This window comes from Carassius gibelio, chromosome B16 (genome assembly GCF_023724105.1).
Source record: "Carassius gibelio isolate Cgi1373 ecotype wild population from Czech Republic chromosome B16, carGib1.2-hapl.c, whole genome shotgun sequence".
Taxonomy (NCBI): Eukaryota; Metazoa; Chordata; class Actinopteri; order Cypriniformes; family Cyprinidae; genus Carassius; species Carassius gibelio.
In genome coordinates, this window is record NC_068411.1 from 27,501,108 (window position 1) to 27,518,482 (window position 17,375).

At 34.0% G+C, this 17,375-nt stretch overlaps 2 protein-coding genes across 11 annotated transcripts in view; both read left to right on the forward strand.

Moving 5' to 3' along the window:
* Positions 1-4,518, forward strand: part of LOC127974494 (PHD finger protein 1) — an 11,884-nt gene extending 7,366 nt beyond the window's left edge. The window contains exons 13-16 of one of the 3 annotated variants that reach the window (XR_008157299.1): positions 927-1,042; positions 1,131-1,214; positions 2,381-2,742; positions 2,840-4,518. Coding sequence is in view for 2 of the 3 variants with exons in the window: in XM_052577828.1 (XP_052433788.1) it covers positions 927-1,042; positions 1,131-1,214; positions 2,381-2,639 (459 nt within the window). In the remaining variant the exon portion in view is untranslated. Of the gene's footprint in view, positions 1-926; positions 1,043-1,130; positions 1,215-2,380 lie in introns of all 3 variants that reach the window. The other 2 variants (XM_052577828.1, XM_052577829.1) reach the window with 2 other exon arrangements.
* A 2,125-nt stretch (positions 4,519-6,643) lies between these two features.
* The window catches only part of syngap1b (synaptic Ras GTPase activating protein 1b), a 108,790-nt gene continuing 98,058 nt past the window's right edge, over positions 6,644-17,375 (forward strand). For all 8 annotated transcript variants that reach the window (XM_052579087.1, XM_052579085.1, XM_052579089.1 and 5 more), the window contains exon 1: positions 6,644-6,954. In XM_052579087.1, coding sequence (XP_052435047.1) covers positions 6,933-6,954 — 22 coding nt within the window. In that variant the 5' untranslated portion in view covers positions 6,644-6,932. The remainder of the gene's footprint in view (positions 6,955-17,375) is intronic.

Consider the following 17,375-nt stretch of genomic DNA (forward strand, 5'->3'; position numbering starts at 1 on the left):
TTTTTATTTTATTTTATTTTATCTTATTTTATTTTTTTATTTAACAGGTAGTCTAGCTTTGTTTTCATCATCCATCTAAAATAATAAAGTTTTATTTTATTTTATTTTATTTGTTTAGCATTGCACAGGTAGTTTATTTTCCTCATCAACCTTACGTACAATATTTTTCATTTTTATTATTGTTTTGCAATAGCTTTAGTTTAATTTTATTTTATTTACTGCAGTTTCCTTTAGGGTGGTAAGAACATTTATTATTATTTTTTTTTTTTTTACTTTTTATATGTTGCTTGCAAAAATGTATTTTGTCATAATACACATCTTTTTTTTTATGCTTTTTGCATGCAAATTGCTGTAGTTATGGCATCTACCAGTAGGGGCTAACTGACAAAACTAACTAGCCCAAACTCAAGCAATTAATGTGCCTCAGAATAATGCCTCCATTTAGATTCAGTGTGTGTATCGAAGTGATTTCTTACACTGCTGTCACATTGCTTCTCTCCCACTGCGTGCTATATTACACAGCTAACACAGTCATGAATCCAAGACCATGGACAGAAATCACCTAAAATCATTTGCAAGTCTAATTTTCCTTTGGAACACTTAGGAACAAGAAACCGTTCTGTTTGGGAGCATCTCAATTTTTTTAATAATTGTCAAGGCCACAATCATATAGGTGACATGAATGAATGCATTAATGCAATTATTCCATTTACAGTCTTAGTTTTGTTGAAGTGAGAATACACCTTTTCTGATCGGAGATTTTTGGGAGTTATTTAGCAGTTTTTTTTTTTTTACTGCAATTAAAGTACTGTTTGTTAAATAATGAAAATAATCCCCCTCATATGATTTTATTTCATCCGTAGAACACATGTACACACATATGCCCTTTAAATGTATATTTTTAACTGATGATCATGTCTTTTTAGACTTGTTCAACAGGAGGTACGACAAACGCTATTGACCTGGTGCCATGCTGCCACGGTTATGTTGATGAAACAAACCTGTATAACCCTAGAAAACCAGAGGAAGAGATGAGTTTGGGGTCAGTAGCATGTTAAAATCAACTTTGATCTGCAATGAAATTCAGACCGTGGACCTTAATCATGATTTCATTGATTTATCTATTACAGCTCACCTCCCAAGAGAATGTATGCGCTCTATCACCCTTCATACAACGGATCTCAGGACCTGTCTAGAACTCTGCATCATTACAGGTCTGTGAAAAAAGAATGCAATGAAATGCATCGATTTAATGCTGGTCTTATTTACACACCATGTGTACCATCATGATGTTTCAAACTGGTATGCCTTATGCTTTATTTTTTTTTATATGTAACTTTGTAGTGGCTATTCAAAAGCTTCAAAAAAGGACCATATACAAGACAATGCAACAGTAGCCCATATGATTAATACACTATATATATATATATATATATATATATATATATATATATATATATGAAGCCACACAGTATGTATTTTTTATCTTACCAGTTTTGATATTTTTTTTAGTTCATGCTTAAAATAAGAAAAAAAAAATCTAGTAGTGGAATAAGAAAAATAACTTAATTTGAAGGGGAAAAATATTTTTCGAACACCTTTTGTAGTTTTTTCTCATTTCAAGCAAAAACTCAAAACTTAATATCTTACATCATTTTGCTTCTCAAGTAAATGTGTCTTGATCTAAGGATGTTTAGATATTTGTACTGGAAAACCAAACAAAATACAGAGTAAGACGCTTATTATTATTTATTTATTTATTAATATAATAAATAATATAATTATATATAATATAATTAATATAATATAATATAATTAAATTAAACTTTCCATTTAAATTAAGTTATTTTGGCCTCTCTGACAGCTATTTTTGCTTGTTTTAAGCATAAACTCACTTAATTATGATTCATTTTTCAGAAACAAAATATACTATAAGTCATTTCTCAGCTAAAGTGAATGTTTTTTTATTTAATAATGTTTCGATATTTGTACTGGAAACAAGACAAAATTACAGAGTAAGACATATTGAATTTCTCAATTTGACATGGTGCAGCATTTTATAATTATTAAGTCAATATAAATATTGACTTAAATTTTGGTTTGTTTCTCACACCAAGTTATCATATGGCTTTAGCCTTGGAATACAAAATGACATAAGATATTGAGTCTCAAGAATGAACTCACTTAATTTGATACATTTTCAGAGACTAGACTTAATATTTAATGACATTTTACAAAAACACCAAGTAAGAAGAACGTTTTTTTTTTTTTGCAGTGCATGAACTGTATAGGGATGGGCAATTCATCATTTTGAATTGGGGTGAACTGTTCCTTCAGATTGAGCTCTTTTTGCACTGTATGTCTAATTTGTTGTGTTCAGTGCAGAGGACCCTTGTCGACTTCCAGCCCCCTGCCTTCCATTCTCTCTGTCCTCGGCTCACCCAACCGGACAGCGCTATGAAAGCTGCCCGTCTCTCTTCCTGCATGACGTGCCACCCTACCCCAGTACGGTCAGCATGGGGGGGCCCACGCCGACGGGATGGGGCGGGAGCGACGGCGTCAGGATCCTGGCCAGACGCGTGACGGCAGACGGGAAAGTCCAGTACCTCGTGGAATGGGGAAATGTGAGCGTGTACTGAGAACCTGTGTGCGACAGAGAAAGAGGAAAGGGCTAGAGACATCCAGATGCATCATTAGGGTTTGCATGGTTACGAGCAGAGGTGTGAAAGCATCAATGAACAGGTGGGTGTTCAGCACACATCCAGCAAATCCAGGTTGAGCTCCACAGCGGCGTCACTCTGAGATTACACTGTTAAATCTCTTACACTTTCTTTTACAGTGTCTCCTATATTTTGAATACTGTTAGAAAACGCCTTTAGAATGCCTTGAACTTTGTTATCATGATTTGTAATGTATAAGCTATTCATGTTCTTCATGTACACGTAACAGTCCGAAATTTCAGGAAAGCTTCATCATGCGGTCACATCAGTAATTGTAATATTTTAAAAACAGGGAAGAAAGTTCTCATTATAGAAGTATTCCAGGTTTAGTCCAAGTCAGACTCAATCAACAGCAATTACGGCATATTGTTAATTACTAAAATATGGAAGAGAAGGAGGCCAGTCTGTTAATGTTACAATGCAAGTAGTATACAAAAAAAAATTTCTACAATTTGATCATGTTTATTCCATGATAAATGCTTCACTGTAATCTTGATATCTGCAACTGTTTATGATTTGTTTATTTATTTTAGAAAATTTGGGATTAATGTTATGCTGAACATGCTGTTGAATTTGTATTGAACCCTGGAATATTCCTTCAGTAGCAAGCAAACTTTTCATGATGGGTGGCAACCAAAAGATTCAGAATGCAGTCAATACCCATTTTTAACATTAAGAGATATCTTTAAGTAATAATGAAAAATTATAATAGTTTATCAGCATATTTTATTCAGAGGAGGAATATAAATGAACAAATTTAAATGTCATTTAAATTTAAAAGACTGTTCTAAAATCTTTGGACCCTGTGCAGATTACTAACTTCTTGAAGCCTATTTCATAAAACAAAAAAATGTGCTTTGGTAAATCTAAATTAAGAAAACAAAATGACAAAATGTCATATTTATGAGATGAGAATTTAGTTTTGAAAAAAGTTACAATTAGGAGATGTCATAGTTACGACATAAACTGTCAAGTCAAAATTGTGACATACAAAAGTCATATTTATGAGATTAAAAATAATAATTATGGCATTTAAAATATTAATTATGACCTACCATGTTATAATTGACAAAGTTATGATAGAATAATTATTAAAAATAAATAATTATGACAAAAGTCATAGTTATGACATAGAATGTCAAAATTATGAGTCTAAATTGTAGTTGCAATTGTAATAATTGTGACTTTTTATGTCACAATTTTGACTCTCTATGTCATGTCCGTATGTTGGAATTAAAAATTTTTATATTATAATTATTAATTTTATATTCTTTTATGAGACTTAATGAATATGATTTAAAATGTCATAATTTCATCATTTTATATGTCATAATTATGACTTTTAATGCCATAATTGAGATTTAGCAAAGCATGATTTTTTTTTTATATATCTTACTGTATGTGGACTTCTATCTCAAATAGCTAATCGCTTATTGTTTTTAAAAAGTGCAGCGACAGAAATATGATTCAAGATGGCATAAACTGAAAACATTTATCAGGTCCAATAAATATCACATGCAGATCATTCTACCTGAATAAAAGCGTGAGGCTGTTAGTCCTTATGTGAAGCTCATTACATCAGTGAATGATAATGAATGTATTGTGTTGTTTTTTATTTTTATTCATGGTATGTACTTGTTAGATCATAGATGGACTGATCTCATGTCAGGGTGACAAGAATTAGCAGACTGTAGTCTTTTTTATTTCTAAGTCTAAGTTTAATTTGATGTATTCTTTGACGTTTTGTCAGAGTATGTTTATATGTACTCTAGGTTGACACCTAAAATGTAAATGAACAATAAAAATATATCATTATGTTGTATAAAAGTGGCATTTGTCATATGTACAGGTCCTCTGCCCAGAGATTTGGTGGATTTTTTTTTATTTCTTATCACATGAGGGACAGCAGGTGTGCAATTAAATGTTTTAGTACTGAAACCTCCACAAGAATAAGACTATCTCTGCAGTTCTGATGGAGAAATACTGTTGTAATAGCAATGTTTTGTCTATAAGAACAAAGCAATGCTGTGGTGTAAAGTTAAAAAAAAAGCTTAAATCCAACTTTTCTTTTTTATGAATTTTTATCTGTGTGTGTGTGTGTGTGTGTGTGTGTGAGAGAGAGAGAGAGAGAGAGAGAGAGAGAGAGAGAGAGAGCGAGAGGGAGATTGTGAATGTTGTGCATGTGTGTGTATATCTATTGTTGCGACCACCAGGTGGCAGCCGTGTACGTGCATTGATCGCCCACCTTTCTCTAACAGGTGAGCACACTCATATAAATTCCGGCGGGAAATATTATTATAATGCCTCTGAGAAATTCAAATGCATCGTATTATGTGTTCTATAAGAAGTGTAATCTATTTTGAGAAATAACATAACAGACAGCAGGATTGTTGTAGTTTAGAGTTTACTCGGTCTGCGTTGAACACCATTTTGGCTCCGGTTGCCTTGACACCAGGCCTCAGTTTCCGGCATTGTGGAGAATCTTATGCATTAGTGCAATGCATTACTCAAGTATGAATTATTCATCTCTGTTGTGTGAACTCTGAAATATAACAATTAGAAGTTAAATGCACATGATTAACCAAGCCTAGTCATGTAAAGTAGTGGGGAACCCAGTTTTGGGGTTGCAGGGGGCGTGTCCACATGATGGCGGGAAACATGTCTGCCTAGAATAGATGGAAGTTTTGCAAATTTTCACCGCTATATTTCAGCAATATTGGTGCTAATAGATCTTATCGCCAACTAATGCAGAGAATGACTCTGAATGAAGAATAAATAGCCTACGGTTTGTTTCATGAGAAGTTTAAGTTAAGTTTAAAAGAGATCATAGTGTAAATGTCATGCTTAAACACTTATGGGGAAGAGTATACAGTGTTTATTTGGTTTTGCAACTTCTGTATTTTGTTTCTGTTTTGAATGTGAATGTTAAATACATTTGAAGGCAACGTGTGTTCAATTGCTAAAGAGAAAGTGGATATATGTTTATGGTAATTTCAGTTTGCTAAGGTTTTTACATCGCCCATAAAGAGATATGTTTAATAGTTTGCTACTTTAATTATGTTTAGATATAACTGAAAATAAATTACAATTTAAATGAAATAAGCTGGCAGCACAACACCATTGTCCTTGTTAACACACACACACACACACATACCATACATTTAGTCATTTAGCAGACGCTCTTTTATCCAAAGCGACTTGCAAATGAAGACAATGGAAGCAATCAAAATTAACAAAAGAGCAATGATATAAAAGTGCTATAACAAGTCTCAGTTGGCTTAACGCAGTAGGTAGCAAGTTCTTTAATAAATAAAAAGAAAAAAGATAGAATAGAAAAATAATAGAGCAAGCTAGAGGACATTTTTGCTTTTTATATATATATATATATTGAAAATGATTGACAGAGAGTGACTCAAAGTCTTCTGATTGGCTAAATTAAGTTTTTCCATAAAAAATGCTTATAACAGCAGTATTCAGTTGCAACTAGTCCGCAAATATGATCATGAGAGGCTGCACCCTAAAATCATCTGATCACCTAAAAGTAAAATTAAGGAATTGAGGAAAATTGAGGAATCATGGCTGCTTTATTATTATTATATAATAATATTTAGCTAGTCTGTAATTTGAGTTTGGTTAAAAAAAAAGTTAGTAGCCTATTTGTGGTTAAAGTTTCACATGGAGGTTCAGATGAATTTTCCACTTATTGTCTAACTAGAATCAAGAGCGATGGCATCACAGAAATACCATACTATATTAATATTCCTTGGTATTTTATAGTCATGTAACTCTATAGGGGAATTATATCACATCACATTAACAGGCACGCACACACACACACACACACACACACACACACACACACAGTGCATTTAGATCGATCTACACTGGTAAACGCACACAGTCGCGCGCGCGCGCACGCTCCCTTCACCGCCCCCTTCTCTCTCCGTCTCTCTCTCTCTCTCTCTCTCTCCCTTCGTTCTCCTCTTCCTCATCACTCTTGTTTTACGCGGGCTGTAATCATCCCAATGGCTCTCGTCGACCATGGACGATGATTTTGTTTCGGTTTTTCCATTCGCATCACGGGAATATCGCTCCAACGTCGACGCAGTCCATGAGCACAAGGGGTTTATCGCTTCTTATGAGCGCTGAAGGATATTTCTACATGTCGAGAGATTGAAGAGACTTGGAGAATACGTTCAATGCCGTTGGAACATGTCATATGTTCCCTTTCAAGGTAAGAGGACTGATGGATCTCTGCTGCATCCCCCGTGTTCCTCCCTCAGTGTCCTCCTGCGCTAGAGTAACCTACCACTGATGCTGCTGATGCAGGTGGAGGACTGCTGTCATTTTAGGCAGTTTCTGTGTGCTCGTGAGGGGAAAGAGACCCTTCTGCCCCCTCATGGCGTTTTACAATCTGTTTAAGTACCTGCAAACCGTGCAGGGTCTCTGTTGCAAGTGCATCCCACTGCATGGAAGCTCGCTGGTTAGAGGAATTATCTCGAATTGTGCGCGTGAAATGGCTCAGATGCTTCTGATACATTTGGAAACACTTTGTGTCTGTGCTCTGAGTTTTGTGAAGTAGCTGAGTGGGAGATGTCACCGCTTTCGGAGGAATGAGTTTAAAGCCATTGCTTCCGTTTGGAACGGTGCATTTGTGATCAAGCCGCAATAGAAGGCGCATCAATACTTCAACAGCCACTTGATAGTTTTTAAATAGTGTATAGCTTTTAATACACATTAGAGAGGGGCGCTGATTATTCATTCGTCATTTTTAATTCATTTAATATTAATAGTCGCTTAAGTGGTTTTGCATTCTGGTATTTTATGAGGAGAGAACTTCATATTTTGCTGAATAAGTTCAGCTTTTGTAGCCTATATGGGCGCAGCAGGTTATGCTATTGCATGATGTTTTTAGCAGCATGAATGGTCGCTTTTAACACTTAGCTACACTATATGTGATGAAACAGGGAAAGATGACTAACTGGATTGACAAGTTGCGACTGACCTCTGTCGGTTCAAAGTCAAAGCCTGAAAGTGATTTTAAGAATACATATGGCTGATTTCCACATAATTTGTTTTTAATGTTCTTTGGCAAAGAAACTTCCCTAATGTTTTTTTTTTCTTAATTTTTGTTCCATTTGGTAGAATAATTGTTTTAGAGTTGTTGGAACACTTTCTGCAATATTCTTTAGTCGCGCCATATTACAATTTTTGACAGAAATGAAAACGAGGCTGTAGGAGCGTTCCGTGGGTTACTGATGTTCGACAACAGCGATTGTTCAACTGACGCAATGTCTTAACGAAAAAAAATAATAATAATAAAAATTAAACTTTAAGTAGACAAAAACTCCATAAAATGTTTAGAAAGTTATGAGTTGTAAAAAGCACGTGAGTTAGGGCCTTTACAGAGTGCCATTGTAAAGATTAATCCATCACAGCCTCTTTTTCAGCAGTGTTAAATTCAATATAGTGTGTCTAACCTTATAAAAGTAGACTATTAAAATGATCAGTGTCATCTTATTAAAATTTAAGGTAACATAGGCTAACTGTCCAAACAGTCTGAGAATGTTAAATAGGCTACTATAGCGCTGACTTTAATATTTCTGCTGTCTGTTATTAATGTCCACAGACATATTGAAGTGTGTCACTGCATGTCATGGACAATGTAGCCATAGTCTATTTTGCTGTAAAGATAATCATGGATTCTGTAAAAGAGGAAGAATGAACAGCAGTTCACCACATGTGCACTATCCCTTACTATATTTTAAATCCTTTACATCCATAAGTCATGGTGTTTGAAGGATTGAGGATGTTCTTTCCAGTTTGGTGTAATTTATATCAGGTATTGAGTGGGACTAGTCAAAGTTCAACAAACCTTTACTTGTGTATTTGTATTCTCATTAGCATGATATTGGGCTGAGACCTCATGAATAAACACAGCGGAGGCAGAGCTTATTATTATTGGCATTTCAAGCTCTTTGATTTCTCCTTCAGGACTGTTTCAGCTTTACTAATATTTACTAATATGATTTTCATAGAATTTGGCATTAGCATGTTGCTAAGCTGATACGGCAATACATTAAGCACAAAGATACACAGTACACAAAAATATCAAGGTAAATAGTCTATTCCAATTAGATTCTGCGTTATTCTTCAGTACTGAATAAAGAAGTACAATAAAAGCATCAAAATGTATCAGGATGGTGACTTATAATGTAGAGGTAGTTCATTATGTTTGGAACAGAGCTTTTGACTCACTTTGACCGCAGAAGTGCAGAATAAATCAAGTTCACTGTACTCTGGGCTTTTAATATTCACATAAGGTCCACATAAGAAGCCTGCAAGAATCAAGCAAAGGTTTCCTTATTATAAAGTCAGCCTTATAGAAATTTAATTATGCTCAAATGTTTAGTCTACAGGACATCAACAACAGGCTTCTGTTGAAATTATGATCTCCCTATTTTGATTGGTTTTAACTATTCATGTTGCCAGAGTGTCATTTAGGGCCAAAAAAAGCCTTAATAGGTATAATAGATCCAATGATACTGCATTCCACAGCCATTTTCATTTTTTACTAAAGGACTTTATAGTAAACATACACGACTGCTTAAATGTTTGGGATAGTAAGATTTTATCGTAATCATTTATAGAGAATGTTTTTATGCAACAATTATGCATCAAATGAATTAAAATAAAGACAATAATAAATCAGGTTTCTATTTTGTTTATGTTTTTAACTCCATATTAATCAGAGAATCATAAAAAATATATATATTAAGCAGCACAGCTGTTTTTCAACATTAATGATAATCAAAAATGTTTCTTCAGCAGCAAATCAGCAAATTAGAAGGATTTCTGAAGGATCATGTGACACTGAAGATTGTATAAAAATATAGTTATATTAAATTGGAATAATATTCTACTATATTAGTGCTCTTCTGTATTTTCATCAAATAAATCCAGTCTTGGTGAGAATAAGAGACTTCTATCAAAAAACGACTGTACAGTATATGCCTAAACATTATTTGTTGAATTAGTGTTATTTTAATCTGCAAGAAACGACATTATCAGTGCTCTGCACATTGTAATGAGAACGAATGCAGTGAACGAAACATGCTAATAAGTGTTTTTTGCTAAGGCAAGCATCATTTTTATTGCTGCTCATACTCAGGGTTAGGGATTTGGACAAACCCCTAGCCTTATTAAACTTCGGTGAGTAACTCTTCCTGTGATCGTGAGGTTGTTGAAAAGAGGTGTGCTATTACTTTTGTGACGTGCGATCACTCACAGGCAGAACCTAGAATACCATAGAGGGGGTGCAACCATATAGTAATGTGCTAAAAACATGCAGAACATGTTAGCAACTGCATAGAAGTGAGGTGGCAGCCACCCACAACAGCCTAGCATTGCAGCGTGACTTTTGCATTGGTAAGCACCACTCACGTTTTGTTCAGAAAATGTAAAAACCTAGTGTTTGCATTGTTTTAATGCAGTTAAGCAAATAACTGAGCTGCATCCAGATGCTTTTTACTCCTGTAAATTCCCTGTCAGCAATGTTTCTCAATGAATCAGATGCCACTGTTATCACACGTCCCCCCTCTATACCAGCGTTAAGGAAGCTATTTTGAAACTGTACATTGTACTAATTTAATACAGACTAAACTTTAGTTTAATACAGGAAAGGTCACTCTTTTAAATAAATGCAATATAGAAGGGCCATTCCGGGTTCCTCAAAGAGGAAGTCCTTTTTTTTCTAATGTGAAGAACCTCTTAATATTAAAAAAAAATAAATTCCAGTGGAAAGTCTGGATGTTCATGGAACCATAAATACCAAGAACTAACCTTTATTTTTAAGAGTGTTACTGCTAGAATTAGAACACATGATTTTATATAACACATAGTGACAAACAGTATCATTTTAGCATATATTTCACTTCACAAGAGATGATGCAGTGAATCACTTATTTCGGAGAACTGCCTTAAACTGATTTACTAAACGCAATCCGATTTTCTAAAGCTGCATATGTGACATACTTGTGGGAAATCTAGCATGTTTATGGCAAAACTAAATTATTAGGAAACCAGATAAGCTACTTTCTTAAAAGTAAAGGTTCCAAAAGGTTATTTTCACAATGTTACCATAGAAGAACCCAACAAACCTTTCACTATATAATAGTCATGCTATTGAAAAATGTCTGTAGTAGCCTCACTGCTTTTAGTTCTTCACACTGTTCTTTACATAATGTAGGCCTGCTATGAGTAATACCTTGAACTTTTTTCCATTAAGTAGCCTGCAAGGGATTTGAACTTTTCCTCTGTGTTAAATTTCATGCCGATGTAGCAGCTTATGATATAATTGCGTAGAAATTAATACAGGGTAATATGAAACCTACACGGTGACACCTTACACAGAGGAGCTATTTGTGCCGTGTGAAGCCAGCAGATGCGAGCCCATGCGTTAGTTCTCACTCGAGACGATCATCAGTGAGAGTTATATTTAAAGCTCTTATACTGAGAGCATCGGCCAGCTGACACTGTTAAACTACAGCTGTGCCTCAGCAACTTTTACTGAAGATGAACGGACCATCCGGTCACAATTTAGAGTTGAGTTTTTTAGATTCAAGTTTAGACTTTCACACTTTTTCCACTGCTTTCTGACAGGTTGTTAAACCGAAAACATACAGCATGCAATTACTGTATGTGAATGCAAATGCCTCTGCTTAATGCAGTACTGTAGTTGCAAAAATGTAAATTTTCTGAGAAAAGGGAGCAATATCTTTATATTTGCATTTAAACCAAATTATACTATTTAATTCATTTGGCACAAAAAGAATTACCTTTATATTGAACTTCATTTTACAAAGTAACTGCTAAAATTAGAATACAGAATAACCAAGATGAACACATGTAGTGACAAACAGTATCATTTTATTAATGATTTATAGAAAAGAAGATGCAGATGGAAGCTTATTTTTCACCATGCAATCCACATAAAAAGGTTAATTGTGACTTTTTCTTATAGTTCAGAATTTATATCGCACAATTCAGACTTTTTTCCTAACAATTGTGAGATTCTCAATTGTGAGAATTGTGAGATTTAAACACAAAAATGATAGATATACATTTAGAATTACACACTTTGATTAAAAATATTGTGAGATATAAAGTCGCATTTAGTATTTAGCTTCCAAAGATGGAGCAGTCTTATTTGATCACTGGATCTTTTATTTAGATGAATCATCTGAAAGAAACTGATTCAGTAGGATTTCCGAACACTGCATTCAACATTTGTGAAAAGCAAAAAAAACAAAAAAACAGTTTTTTGGGGAAAGCTATTGTAGAATCAGCTGAGCTATAGTGTCACGCTAGCATTTAGCTTTTTAAACACAGGTTTTTCGCACGCTTTTCCACTTCCTTTCAGATACAGTGTATGGCCTAATCCACTCACCCTGCAAGTATGTGAATGCAAATGTTACCAGCTACGATATAATGCAAAACCTTTCATTACAAATATGTTAATTTTCTGAGTAAAGCTCATGCATGACTTGGTTTATATCTAATTCACTGACTTTCAGGCATTTTAAGTGTCCAAATACTTCATTTTTTGTTGCATCCGAAGGATTTCAGAGCAGCAGAGACTGTGTAAATCATTCATTTTTTGCAGTCTTAGCTCCAGTGATGAGGAGTATTAGCACACAGAGACAGATGACAGATGCAGTAGGTAGGTGGAGTGTGGCAGACTGCCTGTTTCAGGACTCCACGGCTCACGCTCTCACTTACTTATGCAGTGATAGAGAATGAAGCTTACTGTAATTGACTGTAATCAACTCTACACATACACATAGCCAGGCCAGTACAGAGCCAATGGACCCTGCTACAGAAACATTTCATTACAGCAATGATGGACTGCTAATGAAACCATTTAATGTATGTGAATTAATATGTGTGCATGCTATGAAGCGTGTTTTGATGAATAGGTAAAAGAACGCATTCATCTTTCATAAAATACAAATATGTATATTTAAAGACTTACTTATGCCATGTGAAGAAATAGTAGGTTTGATGTTTTAAAGACAACATTTAAATATGAAATAATTGTATTTATTATAATTAACATTGTGTTTTGTACTAAAGGCTAAAGAAATATGATCTGTAAATATTTTCAGTACTATTAGATATTTACCCGGAGAAAAACATTTTCATTTCCATTCAAATTAATTTATAGACTGCTTAGAAAAAAAAAATAGATTTTTTTTTGTTAAAAATACTGTTAAAACTATATATATATATATATATATATATATATATATATATATATATATATATATATATATATATATATATATATATATATATATATATATATATATAAATGTGTGTGTGTGTGTGTGTGTGTGTGTGTGTGTGTGTGTTGCATTTATGTTGTACTAAAGCAAAAGGTAATTATTAAAATATTGTTTAGGGGAAGATATTTATGTGCTGTTAGTATAAAGCTGAAGAGAGAGATTTTAATTTCCATTCACTGCTTGAAAAAATTAAAAATAAGAATAACTTATTAGGATTATTAAGAAATTAAAAGTATTAATTATTTTGGTTGTTATTAAATCATTACTGTGAAAAATATGGCTATCAATAAAATAAAGCACAAATGTGATTTTATAAAAACACTTAAGTGCATTTATTTTGTAATTTTACTGAATACAAAGAAAATTATACAAATATTATATAAGATAATTTATTATTTATTATTATATTTTATTTATTTAATTTTATTATAATTTATTAAGGTATCATTATCTGCAGCAAGTTTCTAAAGTTTATTACTTTGTGTCAAGAGTTTGTTCAAATCCCTAACCCTAAGTATAATCGATAATAATAGGGATGCTTTTAATCTTGAAGACTGTGTGTTTTTATGAGATCTGATTAAATCAAGCTCATGGGAATTGTGCATTAATAGTACAGGGCTACATTAGTGCAGTGATGGAGTGCTGTATCCACAGAGCTGAATTTATTTTAGAAGAAGACTCGCATGGCTCTAATTCATGTCAAATTTCCATATTTTCATCAAAACACTCAGGTGCACTGGGAGTGGAAAGATATTAGAAACATTCATTATCCTTTAAATATTATCTTAAGGAATTAATCAAATCTGTAGCCGTTTCTTTTTTTTTTCTTTTCTTTTTTTTTTTTTTTTATAAAGACTCTATTTAAAAAGACAGTTCAGTCAAACATGTTTTTTTTTTTTGCAGTTACCAAGATCAGTAATATCCAAATAATTTGTTTTGTTGTTTAAGTGCATTTCAACCACAAGGTAGAAAGTTTGAGTTTGTTTCCATGAAACGTTTCTTTAAATAATGCATGCATAAAAATTAAGTGTTTAAAATAACTAATGTGATGCCTGTTATTGAGTTCAGGAAAGATAACAAGTGTGCAAGATCCATTAGTAAAGCACTGGGGCTCTTTGCACAGATTATGCTATTGCATGACTGCAGCTCTGCATGTAAAAATGATTTGATATTGACAATTTCTTGTTAGATTTTCATTCATATTTTCAGCTTTTTTTTCATTTAAATGATCAATAATCAGTTTTGCTCGTAAAACATGCTTTAAAGTTATATTTAAAGTCTTCTGAAGCTATAAAATACTAGTACAAATGTTCAGTCATTATTCACTGACATTCAAATGTTTTCACATTAAAGCTGGTTTGAGATAATGGTAACAGCATCTGGCAGCGGTGCTTATGACTGTTTAGTGGCCTTCTCTCAAAAGCTGTGGGTTTGAGATTGAAGAGAGTTACAGTGGAGGGCATGTGTCTGTTCCAGTTAGTGCAACTCAACGTGGCAGTAACCCTTGAGGTTGTGCTTGTGCTCTTGCTTATCATGTAACTTGATGACATCCCTCCCTCAAGTGAAAGCTGCACTGTGTGAAACTGGGTTCACAAACTGGCTGAGTAGTCCTGGGATTTTCACACGTTTTGGATCCAAGGAGCATCTAATGGTTCCCCTACATAAAATAAATATAAAAGTAGATATGTATTTTAAGACCTATTTATACTAGTTGTGAAAGACAGTAAGTATTATTGAATAAAAAATATTATTTATAATTAATTATATTTTAATTATATAATATGTTCTATAATTTTAGATATACACTCTAAACTGTATAAATTAATTAACTGTATATGCATTAACTATAAGCAGATTAGTTTTTTACTTATAGGGTTAAAATAATATCCGTCTGTCTATAAACAAAAAATATTCATTATGATGATTTCTGAAAAAATATTGTAACTGTTATTGATTTATTTTATTATTAGAGTATTATTAGAGACATTTCCTGTAGAACCATGCTATTTGGCTCCAGGAAATTTCAAAACCTTAGACTAATTGTTTATTGAACTAATTTTAGTTTATTCTTTTATTCTGAAACCCATCCAGTTGTTTCTGAACACAAGAACACTTCTTATGTGACCAACTCATGAGAGACCTGTCTGATTGGAGTCAGGTAAACCAGAAACCAGCTTAATTATACACAGCTTGCCGATTGGTTGACTAGTCATTCAGACAACCCACAGACTATTCAATTATAAAAACAAAGTTTTGCACATCCCTAAATGCACATATATATGAAGTGTTGCCATCAGAATAAGGTTATGGGTTCAAAAGTGTTGTTGCTTCTTTGCAAATCCATGTATGAGAAGCACTTTTTATTTTTAGTCTTTCAAACGCTTCCCACATGGAGCTGCTGAAGTCTTTGTGGGTTAAGCAGCTCTTGAAGGTGAGCTTTAGAAATGAGTTTGATGAAGGAGTCTGTTGTTGTGTGAATTTTAATATCAGCCTGTGTCCGCTCCCCACTGACAGCGCATCAGAGTTGTGTAGCTTTAAGCTGTCTTCTGCACGTCTCAGGGTTCATTTTCACTCTGGCTTACGGCCCTTTTGCGGGATGACCTAGGTTTAGCCGGAGAGGATGTCTGCGTTACATTACTTATATGCAATAACATCCTCCACACACATGCTGTCCCTAATAAACCCTCTTTTTTCTCCCTTCTCTGCCCTTCGCACTCGGTTTAACTGTGTTTCACGCTCTCTGGCTGCATTTTATGCTCATAATCTGCTGTACTCTATGTCCTCGGTCTGTAGATCAGTGAGCTTCCAGGCTTCTGCTGTATAGGCCACCTGCTCATCTCTGTCTGGGACCGAAGGTGTGACCGGGACGGGCCGGCACACACTGACACACAGATCAGGCAGGTAAACACACGTTGTGTTGCATGAAAAGTGGGCCAGCACGTGCCTGTGTCTGTGCTGTATATTGTCCTCACTGGACCTCAACTGAGTCTCTTCATTATACACTGAAAAAAGTGGTGTGGTATTTACTTTGAAACAGTAATTTGCAAATAATTACAAAGAAATGGCTAGTAAAATTACATTTTTAAGTAAGAAGACATGAGATATCGAAGAAAAACTGCTTCAAAATTCACATTTTTGGTATGGGTATGTGCAGTTTAAGTTGCAGAACAAAACATCAAATTATTGTCAAGTAAGCTTATAAGACATCTGAGGTCTGTAATTTTCCATTAAAGAAATTAATATTTTATTCAGCAAGAATACTGTCAGTTGACTTATCGGTAATCCCCCCTTAGTTACTGTCGCTCACTCAGACAAACAAGCAGAGTTGCTAATTGTCTTACAATGACAGCTGTCAGTGTGAAAACCTTGTCCCAATATGTTTTTGATAAATATTTAATTTGGACTTAAATATGACATGGAGGGATATGTAACAGATTTTAAAATAAATATGTAAAATACAGATCTGCATTGCAAAGTGGGAGAAGCCTCATGTTAGGGTCGCCATGATCGCAATAACAACATCCCAGATCAGCACTGTTCATCTTACCACAGTGTAAGATTAAATACATTTACAAATAAGCAGTTTAATATGGAGAGGCACTGGAATGTAAAGCTTTGTTTATGTGTTTGTGACTTACACTGTGGGATGACGTGAGAAGAGTTCGCTACTTAGGTTTGTACCGTCACTAACTTTAACGTTAGCTAGTTTAAGCTAGAGATATACCTTGCTGAAGCACAAGATGTTATTAATGTCTGCTTGAGCGGATGAAAATTGTTTTTTAATGAGAGTTTGACAACCACAAAATGAACATCATTGGGGTTGAATGCTTAGGGACATTGTGCTCTGTTTTGGTGGGGTTTAGGAAATGGAATCCTATCAGGATACCTGGACACATCGGTTTACCATTTTTGTAGCATAAACCATCAAACCAATGAAAGCTTCAGATATACCAATGTTTCTCTATGGCGCTGAAACTTGTCCGAGTTCCAGTCCCCGTGCATCTGACACTCGATTGCCATTGGCTCATCTGCGTTCCAGGGGAGGGGCTTAACGATAGGTCAGTTGATCAAAAGTGAGAGATGTATAATGTTTCTAATATTTTTTTATTTATAAATAATAAATAAAATATAAATAAATGCTGTTCTTTTTAACTTTCTATTCACCAACGAATCCTGAAAAAAATATTAAGAAAGACAAATGCTTTCAATATTATTATTAATAATAATAATAAATGTTTCTTGAGAAGCAAATTGGCATGATTTGTGACACTGATAAGGTGACACTGAAGACTGGAGTAATGCTGAAAAT